At 57.8% G+C, this 11,593-nt stretch overlaps 1 protein-coding gene across 1 annotated transcript; it reads right to left on the bottom strand.

The window, feature by feature from the left end:
* Positions 1-231: 231 nt before the first annotated feature.
* Positions 232-11,591, bottom strand: FSD2 (fibronectin type III and SPRY domain containing 2). The gene is made up of 12 exons (XM_090263789.1): positions 10,948-11,591; positions 10,711-10,806; positions 9,004-9,234; positions 8,110-8,132; positions 7,430-7,551; positions 6,518-6,673; positions 5,930-6,064; positions 5,061-5,211; positions 4,239-4,372; positions 3,182-3,314; positions 1,679-1,855; positions 232-540 (listed from the first exon to the last, which is right to left on the bottom strand). Exons 1-12 carry the CDS (start codon positions 11,518-11,520, stop codon positions 288-290), a joined length of 2,184 nt encoding a protein of 727 aa, XP_090119915.1. The 5' UTR covers positions 11,521-11,591; the 3' UTR covers positions 232-287.
* Between the last annotated feature and the right edge of the window lie 2 nt (positions 11,592-11,593).

Here is an 11,593-nt window from a genome sequence, read left to right as displayed (position 1 = left end):
GCTCCGCCGGCCTCGGAGACTCCGATACGTTGCACATACACAAATAGACCAACCCCACAGGACAAGCTGAAGAACCTCAAGTTCATTTAGTCTGAGCCCTCATTTCACAGCCAGGCTGGGTTATGACCGACAGCATCACACAGGTGGCAGAGCACAGGACGAAACCCAGGTCAGGCGCAGCGCGTGCCAGCACACGGTCTGCCAGGTGACAACATGAGCCGTAGCTATGCGGAGGCGTGAGGGGCTGAGGGGTAGGCACAGAGGACAGGGAGCCGGGCGTCAGGGGTCTAGTGGAAGGTGACGTGCTTGGGCATTGAAATGCCGTTGCGTATCTTCAGACACCCGGGCTTTTCCAAAGAAAAACAGGGATGCACAAACTGGTGGAACTGGCAGCTAAACGTGTACAGATGCTGAGAAATGTCCACGTTGAAAAATGACAATTTTGAATTTTCATAGTCTAACAGAATGCCAATCTTCTTAGGGGAAACCGTTATTCTTATATCTGGAGTCATCTTGTTGTGTAGAAATTCATACTTATGCCTGAAAATTAAATGTTGACATAACAGATCCTCAGAAATTCTGTGCTACTTACAGAACATTTTAGATAGTTTTATTCAAATACTTCTATGATTGGGTCACTTTATTAATGACTACCAAAGTAACAGGCCATTTCTGTAACTATTCGCTATAGCTCTTTTCTAAAATTTGCCCTAAGAAATGTGTCTTTGTAAGCTTTGCTTCTGAGCAACCTCTTAACCTAAGAAACTGACATACAGTATTGTAGACTCATTGCATCCACATTTGTATAGACATGGCACATGTTATAAAGTTTGGGTTCTGAGGTTCAAGATCCTCTGTAATAAAGGGATCTGAAACGGAGTGCCACGGTCTTGCACATAACGGCCCTTGCGGTGTCACTGTGCACAGGAGCGCTAAGGCACCCAGTTCTTAGACCTTCCGACAGCGGGGCATCGGGGGCCGCCGCTGGTCAGTGTCAGGCGGCCCCAGCACCTTTCACCGTGCCGTGCTCTGTCCTGCGTGCTTGAGAAACGGCTGAAACAAACCGGCCACGGGAAGCCCCAGCTGCTCCTCTGAAGAGCTGTGCGCGCCCACGCGCCGCTCTGCCTGAGCAGCCGCCAGCAGCTAAATGAGCCCCTCTATCTCTCTACCTGCCTCCCACCACCCATCAAGTCCGAGACGGGAACCCCCAAGTCCAAGGCAGCTAGGGTCCCTCACGCCCGCGCGCGGTCCTGCACATCTTCACAAGATGGGCCTGGGAGCTGCTCTGGCCGCGGCGCGCAGCGCTCTGCCCTTCCTCATCCATCCCATGTTCCTTGTCCCGTCCTCCTCGGCCACGAGTCCGCGTGGGGCGGCTCCTCTAACTGCTCTGAGGCTTAGCCTCCTTACTTTTAAAAGGGGCTGACATGCTTGTGAGCGGAAACGAGGGAGTTCACCTACGAGTACAACAGCGCTGGGGATGAAACAGGCTCTCCAGGAAGGGTAGCTGTTTTTATCCGGAAGGAAAGTACCCCAAGCTGCACTGTCCCTTCCTCGCTGGAGCCCGGGGGAGGGGCTGGAACGAGTCCTGAAGTGCCTCAGAGAATTTCTACACACACACCGGGGGCCTCACTGGCCCCTCTGCTCTCCCAGAGTGACCGTCAGTCTGGCTGCACGTTACCTTGGCGGGGCCCATGTGTGCCGCAGGCACCAGGACCGGCCGTTGGCTCCCAGGTCTTCCTGCTTTGGGGCGTCTTCAAAGGCCACACCCACCGTGTAGTCCAAGCGCTCGTCCACCTCCACCTCCCAGTAGTGACGCCCTCGGACTGGAACTAGGCTTCCCATGACAGCAACACACCTGGTTTGGAGAGTGGGGACACGTGGCTGCAGGTGACCCGAGCCTGGCCGTGCAGGTGAGGGATGCTGACAGCTGGCAGTCAGTCAGGTGGTCTGCAGGTGGAGGGGGCTGCGAACACCTCACCTGCAAAGGGGCACTGGAGCTGTCGCCTGACAGACGCAGGAGCTTAGAACCTTGCAGTGCTGGTAAAGGAGGCGGCGGCAAACCCACGGAAAAGGCTGTTTGCTTTCTAACGTTCATTGGGCTTTTCAGGAACAAAACTAAATGTTTGGTTCACTTGTTCATTAAAAAAGAAAAGGACTAAAACCTCACAGAACTCAAGTCCAGTGAACCCCAAAGTCTTTCATTTTGCAGAGCTTTACATGGCTCCTTTCTCTCTGCCCGATAGGGGGGGGGGGGGCTGCCCAATGCACGAGTCGTTGCTTAAAGTCAATAAAATCTTTAAAATTTACCCAGTTGAATCTGTTTTTTAACACAGGCAAGACTTTTATTGCTTCTCACTCCTCCCCAGGCCCCCAACCCTGGGCTGGAAAGGAGGAGGTCGTTTTCTACGGTGCCATGTGCGGTTCTATTTCACACTGACGCACGCCGCGGGTACTTAACACGTGCGCAGTGAGACGGCCCGAGGAAGGCTAGCTGCCCAGCCCGTGTGGGCCCCCGGCAGGGAGGCTGCAGCTTCCCCTCCACAGCCCTTCCGGGCCTGTAGAGGAGCCACTTTTCTTCCTGGCTCTAAAATCAACCCACCATGACCTCTTCTTGCCATGACTGCCAGGAAGCTGAGAGCCATTTAATAACGTTGAGTCATGAAAACGAAATGAGCCCTGAAGTTAACCTGTGCCCTTCCCTTTCTCCCACGCTCTGATTCTTCCGTCTCCTAGTGTCTGTTGCCCCTCACTATAGGTCTCCTTTCAAGTCTTCAGAGAGAAGTAAAGTATAAATCGATCATTTCAACATCAGCGGAGTACAAGCTCTAGAAACGGCTCTGGGTGTCGACAGACCATCTCTGGGGGCCGCCCCTGCCCCGCCCCACCCAGCAACTCTGCAGGGGCTCACCGCACAGCCAGGTCTCCACCAGAAGCCTTTGACAAGGTCTCACCGTGTGCAAGGAGGAGCCCCGGAGTCCTGTTCCTTTTCCCCACAGCCTGACCCTGTGGCCCTCACGCCACGGCTGGACCTCAGTGGCGACGACAGGCCCCTGCCGCCCCGTTCGTGTCTGAGACTTCCCTCCCCTTCAAGGCCGCACCTGTCGCCACCCAAGTTCACCTGAGTAACAGCGTACATGAGGGAGGTTCGCAGTGTCCCAGTGAGGGTGGACACAGCACCCACCTGGTAAAGCGGGTGTCGCTGGGGGAGGACTCCCTCGCGGGGGTTTTCCTCTCGCTTCGCACCGCGGTCAGCCCGTCCTCAGAAATGGTCAGCCAGGGGTGGCAGGTGCGCTCGTCCAGGCGGAAGTAGCTGCCTGCAGGGGGCCACCCAGGGAGGGGATCAGCAGCCAGCCAGTCCTTTCTCAGTGTCACCGCCCCACGGCACAGGGAGCGCTATGCGTGGCTGGCGGAGCTTCCGAAGGTTGCCCGTGAGCCTGCACCGCAGATAACAAGCCTTGTGCCCATGGGGATGGCAGTGCACAGGCCCTGGGCCGTGAACTAAGCAGCTAGTATGTCTTATCTCATTCAATCCTCAACAATCACCCTTGCAAACAGGTGTTGTTATTTCCATTTGTAGATATGAAAATGGAGGCGAGGGTGGTTGAGAAATCAGCTGGCAAAGCTCACAACCCAGAGCCACAGCCATGCTGGGACAGCAGGACATAAACGCAATGTTTCTACTGATGTCCTGCTGACTCAAGACTTGGACATGAAGGGTGACAATCTGATGACATGATGGTAGCAAGTGAGAAGAGGGGAGCTGGACTTGAGGGTGTGGGCACCCACCAGGGCCAGGAAGGGCCTGGGAGGAGCTGGGTGGCAGGTCGCAGTTGGGCCTGTGGTGGGGAGGTGCTGGGCTGATGGCAGGAGTGAGTACATGGCCCCCAGCGATGGCCCTCCCTGGAATTTCCTGAAGACCCCGCCCCGGGGTGGTGCCAGGCTGTGTGGGATATGAGGTGACTGGGTCAGTGTGACAAGCCTCTCGTTCACCTGAGGGGCATGGAAGAAACTTTAAGTTCTACGCTTGTTTGGGCAAAACTGCCGTGTGGCTCAGGCCACAGTCTCCGCATCTGTAAAATGAGGCCTAGGGCTCTGACCGCCTCTGAGTCCTTGCCAGCCTGGCTGCCATGTGTTCCTATCCATGAGCATCTATTTACTTCCCAATGCAGTCTTAGAGGCACTGGGCCTGCAAAAGGGGCCGCTCGGGTCCCAGAGAGGGCGCGGCCTGGGGCACAGACCTGTGGTGTGGACCACGGCGGGCTCGCTTCTCGCACTGGGGCCCCCCACGTTGAGGGCGCGCACATAGATGGTGTAGCTCTGCCGGGGCTGCAGCTGCACCAGCGACTCGCAGGTGGGGATGCCCACGACAGACCTGGGTGAGGAAGCAGAGCCGCCGTCACCGCGGGCCCACGCACCGGCCGCCCTTCCAAGCTGGGGTGGGGTCATCGTGTTTCCCAGACAGCCGTCGGCCACGAACACGCTGACCTCTGTACACTGAGCACCACTGGTTCCGCCTCAGGCCGCGCTCCCGCTGCACAGCTGCCCTGCCCGGGAGCGTCCCTGCACCTGCTGTTCTCGGCCTCTGCCCACCCCCTGTTCTGTCTCAGTTTACCCACCTGCTCTGCCCAGACTAGGGTCCTGCCTCCATCACCATCCCTGTCCCACTACATTTCTTCTTCCTCCAGAGAACATTTCATGCATTTGTTTTCTTGTTTCTTGTCTGTTTGCCCCCCGACTGTCGCCTCTGTAAGGAACCTGCTGTCTTGCTCCCCAAGCACAGCCCGGGTCTGGCGCCTCCCGGGCCCTCAGTACCCGCTGCAGTGAGTAAAGGGTGGGCCTTCGGGACAAACAAGCAAACCCGAGGATGAACCATTCACTCACGCACCGTCCCCTTTAGTGACAGCATTGCTGCTGCTTCTCACGAAAACTAAGCACCCTAAAAGTTAGCTTCCTGTGGGTCACAAATGCCGACCTCCTCTGCAGACTCCACACACTCCCTGCGCTGTGTCACCGTGTCAGGGCGAGGGCTCTTGTGCCCTGCCAGCGGCCCCGTGACTCACTCAGTCACGCCCGAAGCTCCCGGCGTCTCTGCCTGGGTCAGCTCCACCGTGTACGAGTCCACGGGATTCAGGTTCCCAGACTCCCAGCAGATCAGGGCGGCCTCCTCGCAGCTCCTCACCTCTCTGCTCTTTATGACGGGGGGAGAAGGCGCTGAACGCAGCGGCGAGGGAGAGAAGAACCGCTGTTGTTCGCACCCAGCCGTTTCGTCCAGAGCGCAGACATCTCAACCCCTCTTCCCAGAAAAGACATTCAGGGCACAAAGAGCAAACCCTGTGCCACAGACTTGAGTGTGCGCACCCCCAAATCCCTATGTTGAAACCTCGTCCCCAACCGATGGCATCTGAAGTCTTTGGTGGGGGGTGGGGTGGCTGGGTTTAGTATAAAAGAACCAGGAGGCTGCTCTGCCCTCTTCCTCCACGGAGGGCACAGCAGAAGGACAGCTGCCTCCGAACCAGGCCGGGCCTTCAGCAGCCACGCAACCCGTGGGCAGCTGGGGCCTCCCAGCCTCGGGAGCTGAGAGGCACACGCCCGTGGTCGATAAGCGGCCCAGTCAGTGGGATCCTGCTACCGCAGCTGGATGGGCCAAGGCACCGGGGCGCGCCTTTCAGGGATGCCTGCAGTAGGGGATGGTCGCTAGGTTTGAACGGTCCTGTGACCGAGAGCAGGAGTTGTTGACATTTTGAGACCAACTATGGGAAAATGTCCCTGCCGTAGCAGGCATGTGGCTTTGGTGATTAAATAAAAGAAAAAATAGTACACAGCTTTATCTGTCCACCCAGATGAAGCCAAGATCCCTGCCACGGGAAGCAAGCCGCGACTCTGGGGTCCCGGGAAGGAAGGTCCTGCTGCGGAACACGCACTCCATTACCTGTCATGTACACCACATGCTCACTGGCGGGGCTGACACCGGCCCGGTTCTGAGCTGTGACCCAAAATTCATACTGGGTGTTTGGCACAAGGTTTCTCACTGAGCAGTATGTCTCTTTGACAGTCATTGTAAACTCTGGGGGGGGGGGGGGGGGGAGAATTCAGTACTAAGATAGGCCGAGTGGTTCCTCATTCACCTTGCTGAATCCCCACTGGAGATCACAGATAGGCCATCCCTGTCCACACACCCTCTGCCATGTGACTGGCTTTGGCCAACGGGATGAGAGCAAGCAGGACGCACGGCGAGGCTTCGCCAGTGCAGGTGCACAGCTGTCCGTGTGAACCCGCCTGAGCCCGCCCCCTGGAGGATGAGGCCCCACGGGCAGAGGCCTCAGCCAGGCCCCAGTTTGCCTTTCTAGCCCTCTCTCCCTTCTCACCAGCCAGCATCATATTCTCTGGGAAGTCCTCAGGTAAGGACATCTGCGAGGCGCTGGCGAGCACATGCATCCCCTCCACTTGCCCCACTGCCTGGGCCTCTTAGGGGCCCCAGCCATTCTGCAGCAGGACAGCGTTCCCGATGGAGCCTCACCTGCTTGGTCCTTCGCAGGTGCGCCGTCCTGCACTGGCCGGTAGGACAGCTGGTAGCTCTCCACGGTGTCATCAGAGTATAAGCTCCAGCACACGCGGACCGAGGAACCCGTGGCGGAGCTGGGGGCCTGCGGGTTTATCACTGGGGCAGAAGGGGCTAGAAGAGGGGACGGGAGGAAGACCAACACCAAAGAGGGGGCTTAAGTAGAGGTACAGGCCACTGACCCCCCCAGTGTGTCCATGGGCTCAGGGAAATCGAGGCTTCTCTCGCACATCAATGTTTCTCTGCCTCTTTCTCCCTCCCTTCCCTTCTAAAAATAAAATCTTTTTACTTTTAAAGCTGAATTCTAGTGTTATGCTCTGGAGTATGTAATCACAGTAATACTTCTGAGTGCTACCTGGCACCATGTGGCATGCTGTAAAATACAGTGCCTCATTTAATTCTCACGCTGACCAGGAAACGAAGGCTCAGAGAGGTTAAGGAAGTTGCCTAGGGTCACACAGCCAGGAAGTAGCAAACGGGATTCTTGCCAACTCCATAGGATTCCCAGGCTCATCTCGTAACCACTACACTGGTTAAGGAAATAAAACTCAGGCATCTTGTTTGGTGTAAATTAAGACAGGAAAGCAGGTGCCTATGAGGTGGGGCAAGCTACGAAAACTGGAAACTACCGGAGGCTTCCCTGAGCCAGACACTGGCACCCCAGAACGTGAGACTGGCACTTACAACGGGGGTTGGGGGGTGTGTCCAGCCTGTTTTTACCCTGACAAGCCATAACGACAAAAATACGAAGCTATGGGGAAAAATGCTGGTTTCTAAATCTTTCTAACTTTTCTAGCCATCCAAGTTTCTACATCAAAGCTCAGGGAGACTGGAACGCGCCGGGACAGCCACGCTGGAGGAGAGGGGTACCCGGGGTGGTGTGGATGGAGCCCAGCAGCCGCTCCACGTCAGAGAAGTCCAGGGTCTGGTCTTCCAAGGCAGACTGCGGGGAGATCTCCACGTCAGTTTCTGTCCCCAGGAATTCTTGGAGTCTGTTGGTATAAAACGACATGCTGGTAAGAAGGCAGAGGCATCCCCCTTGGGGGCCTTGCTGTGCTGGGCCACTAGCAATACACGCAGAGGGCCTTGCTGCTTCCGTGACCGATGCAGGAGGTCACCGATGGGGATGGTGGGGCTGATCTGTGCACTAGAGGGGAGGGGAAGCTCCAGATCCGCACCCTCAGGGAGACCCCTCCCCAGCACCACCCCAGGCCCAAGATGTCACGGAGCCCACGGTTTCGACCTGCTGAGCATGGCGTGGGGCCTGGGTCTTCTTGCACCTGCTTCCTGGCAGCCACAACCCATGTCCGTAACTGTCGCAGCCCTAAGCTCCCCTGTTCATGTTGCTTTACAGACACTGTGTCACTTAACTCCCACAGAAGAATCTGACCCCGTATGGTTGTCCGGAAGCCGGTGCTATTTCATCTTAGGGCACGCACACGGCTGAAACTGGGAGTGTCCGACCAAGTGGAACTGAGTCTCCTTGGGTTTCTAGAAGTGACGGAACCAAAAAAAAAAAAAAAACCTACACGTGAGAGCAAAAGTATTACCTGTCAGCCATGGCCACAGCGTCCTGAAGGGGAGGAGGAAAGGAGATGATATTAACTGATTTTGGAAATCATTGTTTAAAACAACATAAACATATTTAAAAACTTGGAAACTGGTAAAAAAGAAAAAAGTCAGCCACACCCCACACTCTTAACGAAACCCCCGACAAAGCCTGTGAGGTCCCTTCCATTCAGAGGCCCCTCGCTCACGTTAATCACGCAGCACTCCCGGCCCACGGCTTCCCAGCCTCCGCCCCGGGCCCTCGCCCCAGCATGGCTGGGGGGCACTGTGGGGCTCTGAGGGAGCAGGACTGGTACATGTGACACTGTGACACACAGGAAGCGCCAGAGGCCGAGTCTCCCCCTCCCCCACTCCCAGACACCACTGCCCTCTGCTCCCGTGGGGCCTTGTGAGGAGAGGGGCCCAGGCCCAGCCCAGGGGGGCTTGGTGTCACATTCCGTTCCATTTCAAGGAAATTAAGGAAAGGATTTCTGTTTGCGTGTTTACGTTGGTGAAGTGAGACTTCACTGGGATGGCTTCTCCCAGAGCTCCGAGGCAGCCGAGGCGGGCAGGAAACGCAGCGCACTGTTTCTGCTCAGCTCTGGGAACAGGAGACGGGGACAGACCTCTGGCCGCGGGGACAGAGGAACAGAGTCCGGTGTCACCGGGGCAGTGGTGGGGGGACGGGGTCCGCTGTGCGTGAGCCTGCCGGGCTGCGCGTCGGGGACAACCCCACCCCCACCCCCCACCCCCCCCCGTCACGACCACCCAGTGGCACAAACGGACGCTGACTGTGGAAGTCGCCGCCAACACCTCCCGGCATGGAGGGGACGGGGCTGCCCTACTGCAGCCGTGACTGTCACTCCAGTTCATTCCCGCCTTTCAGTCCCCCTGACCTTTATGAAGTCCAGCTTTTCCTCGTGACAGATCTCCTCCACCGTCTCCATCAGCTCCTTGCAGGTGTCCAGGTTCTCGCCACAGCTCACCAGCTGCTCGTACAAGGCTTCCAGCTTCTCTTTCTTCCTCTTCCCTAGAGCCTGGACTTTTTCTTCGTATTTTTGGGCAAGTGTTTCCAAGATCTCGTTGTAATGGGACTCGAAGTTTTGTTCCTGTCTTCCGAAGTTCTCCTGCAGGACAGGGGCCCTCCGTCATCCTCACGGTGCACGCGGGATGTCAACCACAGAGTCACTGGGGGCATGAAAATGTACCTCCCCAAAGGCGTTCTGGTCCCTCCCCGTCACTGCTGGCCTGGGTGCTGGGGCGGGTGCAGGCGCGCTGGGACCAGGAGTCTCCAGCAAGAGCCCCAGGGGCGATCCAAACAGAAAGCACTGCCCCTGTCCTGATGGCACTTGCCACCCTCCTCCTCACCCTCAGACCACCTGCTGTGCCACCTCCCGTCGCCATGACAACCAAGGGAGGCCTCACTGGTGATGAGTCAGCCTGCAGTGGAGCTGGGACCTTAACATCAAGTCGCTTGCCCTGGGGAGACCCCCGCCTGGGCTCGCAGCCTCTCCCGACCCTCACCGCTGCACTCTGATGCTTGGATGACATTGTCCAAACACCAGGACCACGGCGATCTTCACAGCAACCCAGAGAGAGAGGAGGGCAGCGGGAGTGGGGGTGGACGGGCGGGGAGCCAAGGGAGGGTTACGGCTGCACTTGCCCTGGGGCAGAATGGGTGAGAAATGTTGACCAGAGCCTCTCACTCCTGGTCCGTCACCCTCACCAGAAACAAGGACGTTTCCAAAGAAGAAGATCCCTCATTCAGGGGGTGTTCACCAAGCGCCCACTATGTGTGGAAGACTTGCTTGGGCAGAGGAGGGGGAAGCAGGGATCCTCCCCAGGGACGCACGTATGGGGAGGAGCCTTTCATCTGAGAGTGAACGGCTGCTCAGAGCACAGGGAATTCTGTCCCTCCCGCTGGGCTCTCCCCGCTCCTACCGCCACCCTGAGCTTCTGAGGGGAAGGGCTTGCCCCTTCTCTGTGCCTCCCTAGGGGATTAATGCAACAGCTCCCCTCCCCTTTAAGATTAGGGGTGAAGCAGGTCTAGCTTCAAGGGAAGGGGCCTGGGGCTCAGTTAATTCATACGGGTGCTCCTGTGGGTTCAGCCGAAAGTGGCTTTAACAGAAGAAGAGCATTGACACGAAGGGAGGGGAGAGGCGAAGGCCCCCGGTCCTCGGTCCAGGTCTGCTCGTCCGGTTGGCACCACAGTGGTGCACCGCACACCTACCGGGCACGCCAGGGGTCTGGGATGTGTCTGGGGACAGACGCCGGAACATACTAATCTTACGGGGAACAGACAACAGCTGCGGAATGGAACACTAATCGATGACAGAATGGGGGTCTTCAAAGCCTTGTCAAGGTTGGCCCATGGAAGGGTCCTGCCTTGTAGAGGGACTGGGGACAGAAAGACGCAGAACACACAGCCTCCGCACGGAGAGCTTCCAGTTCTGTGCGGGAGGCTGCCAGCGGCGGGTTCCATGGGGAGCGTGCCCAGCGGGCTGCGGGAGGGCAGAGCAAGGGGCGGGGGGGGGGGGGCGGGCCCCAGGGACTCCGGTGGAAGAACGAATGTGCGTCTGACGCGCTCGCGGACGGGCTCTTACCTCCACGGCGATGAAAACCTCCTCCAAGTGACCAGCAAAGTTCTCCATCTCGATAATCTGCTTTTCTAACTTGTACATGTTCCTGTGAATTTCATCCTGTCGGACAGAGGACAGAGTCGTCACCGCGACGTCCGCCCTCCGCCCCCGGCAGAAGGCACCTGAGATTTCTCCCCGGCCCGCTCCCCTGAGATGCAGACGGAGCAACAGGAGGAGGAAGAACTAACGAGGCCTACTGACCTTGGCGCTTTCCAGGGCTTTACTGAGCGGGGTCACCTCGTGCTCTCTGTGCTCATCCAAAACCTTCTCCAGCGCTCGCAGGGGGGTTTTGCAAGTGACGCAGAAGACGTCGGCAGCCTCGTCCTCGTCCTCCTCCTCTGGGATGACGTAGCACTCGTACTCCTCGCTGGCGCGGCCGTGCGCGTACCTGTAGGCCTCCCGCAGGTCCTGGCACTGGCCCGCCGGGCCCCACCCCCCGAAGCCCAGGTCGCCAGCCTCCGCTGCCTCTGCCCCGAGTCTCCAGTCCCTCTGCTGCGTGGCTGGTTCTCTCCTCGCCACCACGTGGGGAAGGTACTCCGACACCTCTATTCTGGGCGTGTTTTCATTTATGAACTCGTCCCCTAATTCGTCATCATCTTCAAGTCCATATAAGTGGGCAAGTTCGTCCACCTCCTCCTCAAGGTCTCTCTGAGGCTTGCCTTTTGCTGCCCCTATTAGCTCACTAGTCATTTCAGCTTGAACAGCTTCTCTTCTCATGCGACTGCTTCCTTCCGGGAGGATCTGTCGTCTGTCCCCAGAGTCACGCAGCTCCATGGGATGCAAGTGGAAGTCCTTGGGGGCAGCAGACTTGTCAGGCTCCGGCCCCTGCCCAGCTTCCTCCCCGACC

This window comes from Furipterus horrens, unplaced genomic scaffold (genome assembly GCF_987537825.1).
Source record: "Furipterus horrens unplaced genomic scaffold, mFurHor1.1.pri manual_scaffold_16, whole genome shotgun sequence".
NCBI classification, from domain to species: Eukaryota; Metazoa; Chordata; class Mammalia; order Chiroptera; family Furipteridae; genus Furipterus; species Furipterus horrens.
This window is presented reverse-complemented; position numbering and strand designations above follow the sequence as displayed.

Bases quoted from the DNA above. Each gene is read 5' to 3' on its own strand.
- FSD2 (XM_090263789.1), bottom strand. From the start codon at position 11,520: ATGGAGCTGCGTGACTCTGGGGACAGACGACAGATCCTCCCGGAAGGA. The intron at 8,133-9,003 runs GTCAGGGGGACT...CCTCCCCTTCAG, and splicing joins AAAAGCTGGACTTCATAAAG to GACGCTGTGGCCATGGCTGA. The intron at 541-1,678 runs GTAACGTGCAGC...TTTAATTTTCAG, and splicing joins CACACATGGGCCCCGCCAAG to GCATAAGTATGAATTTCTAC.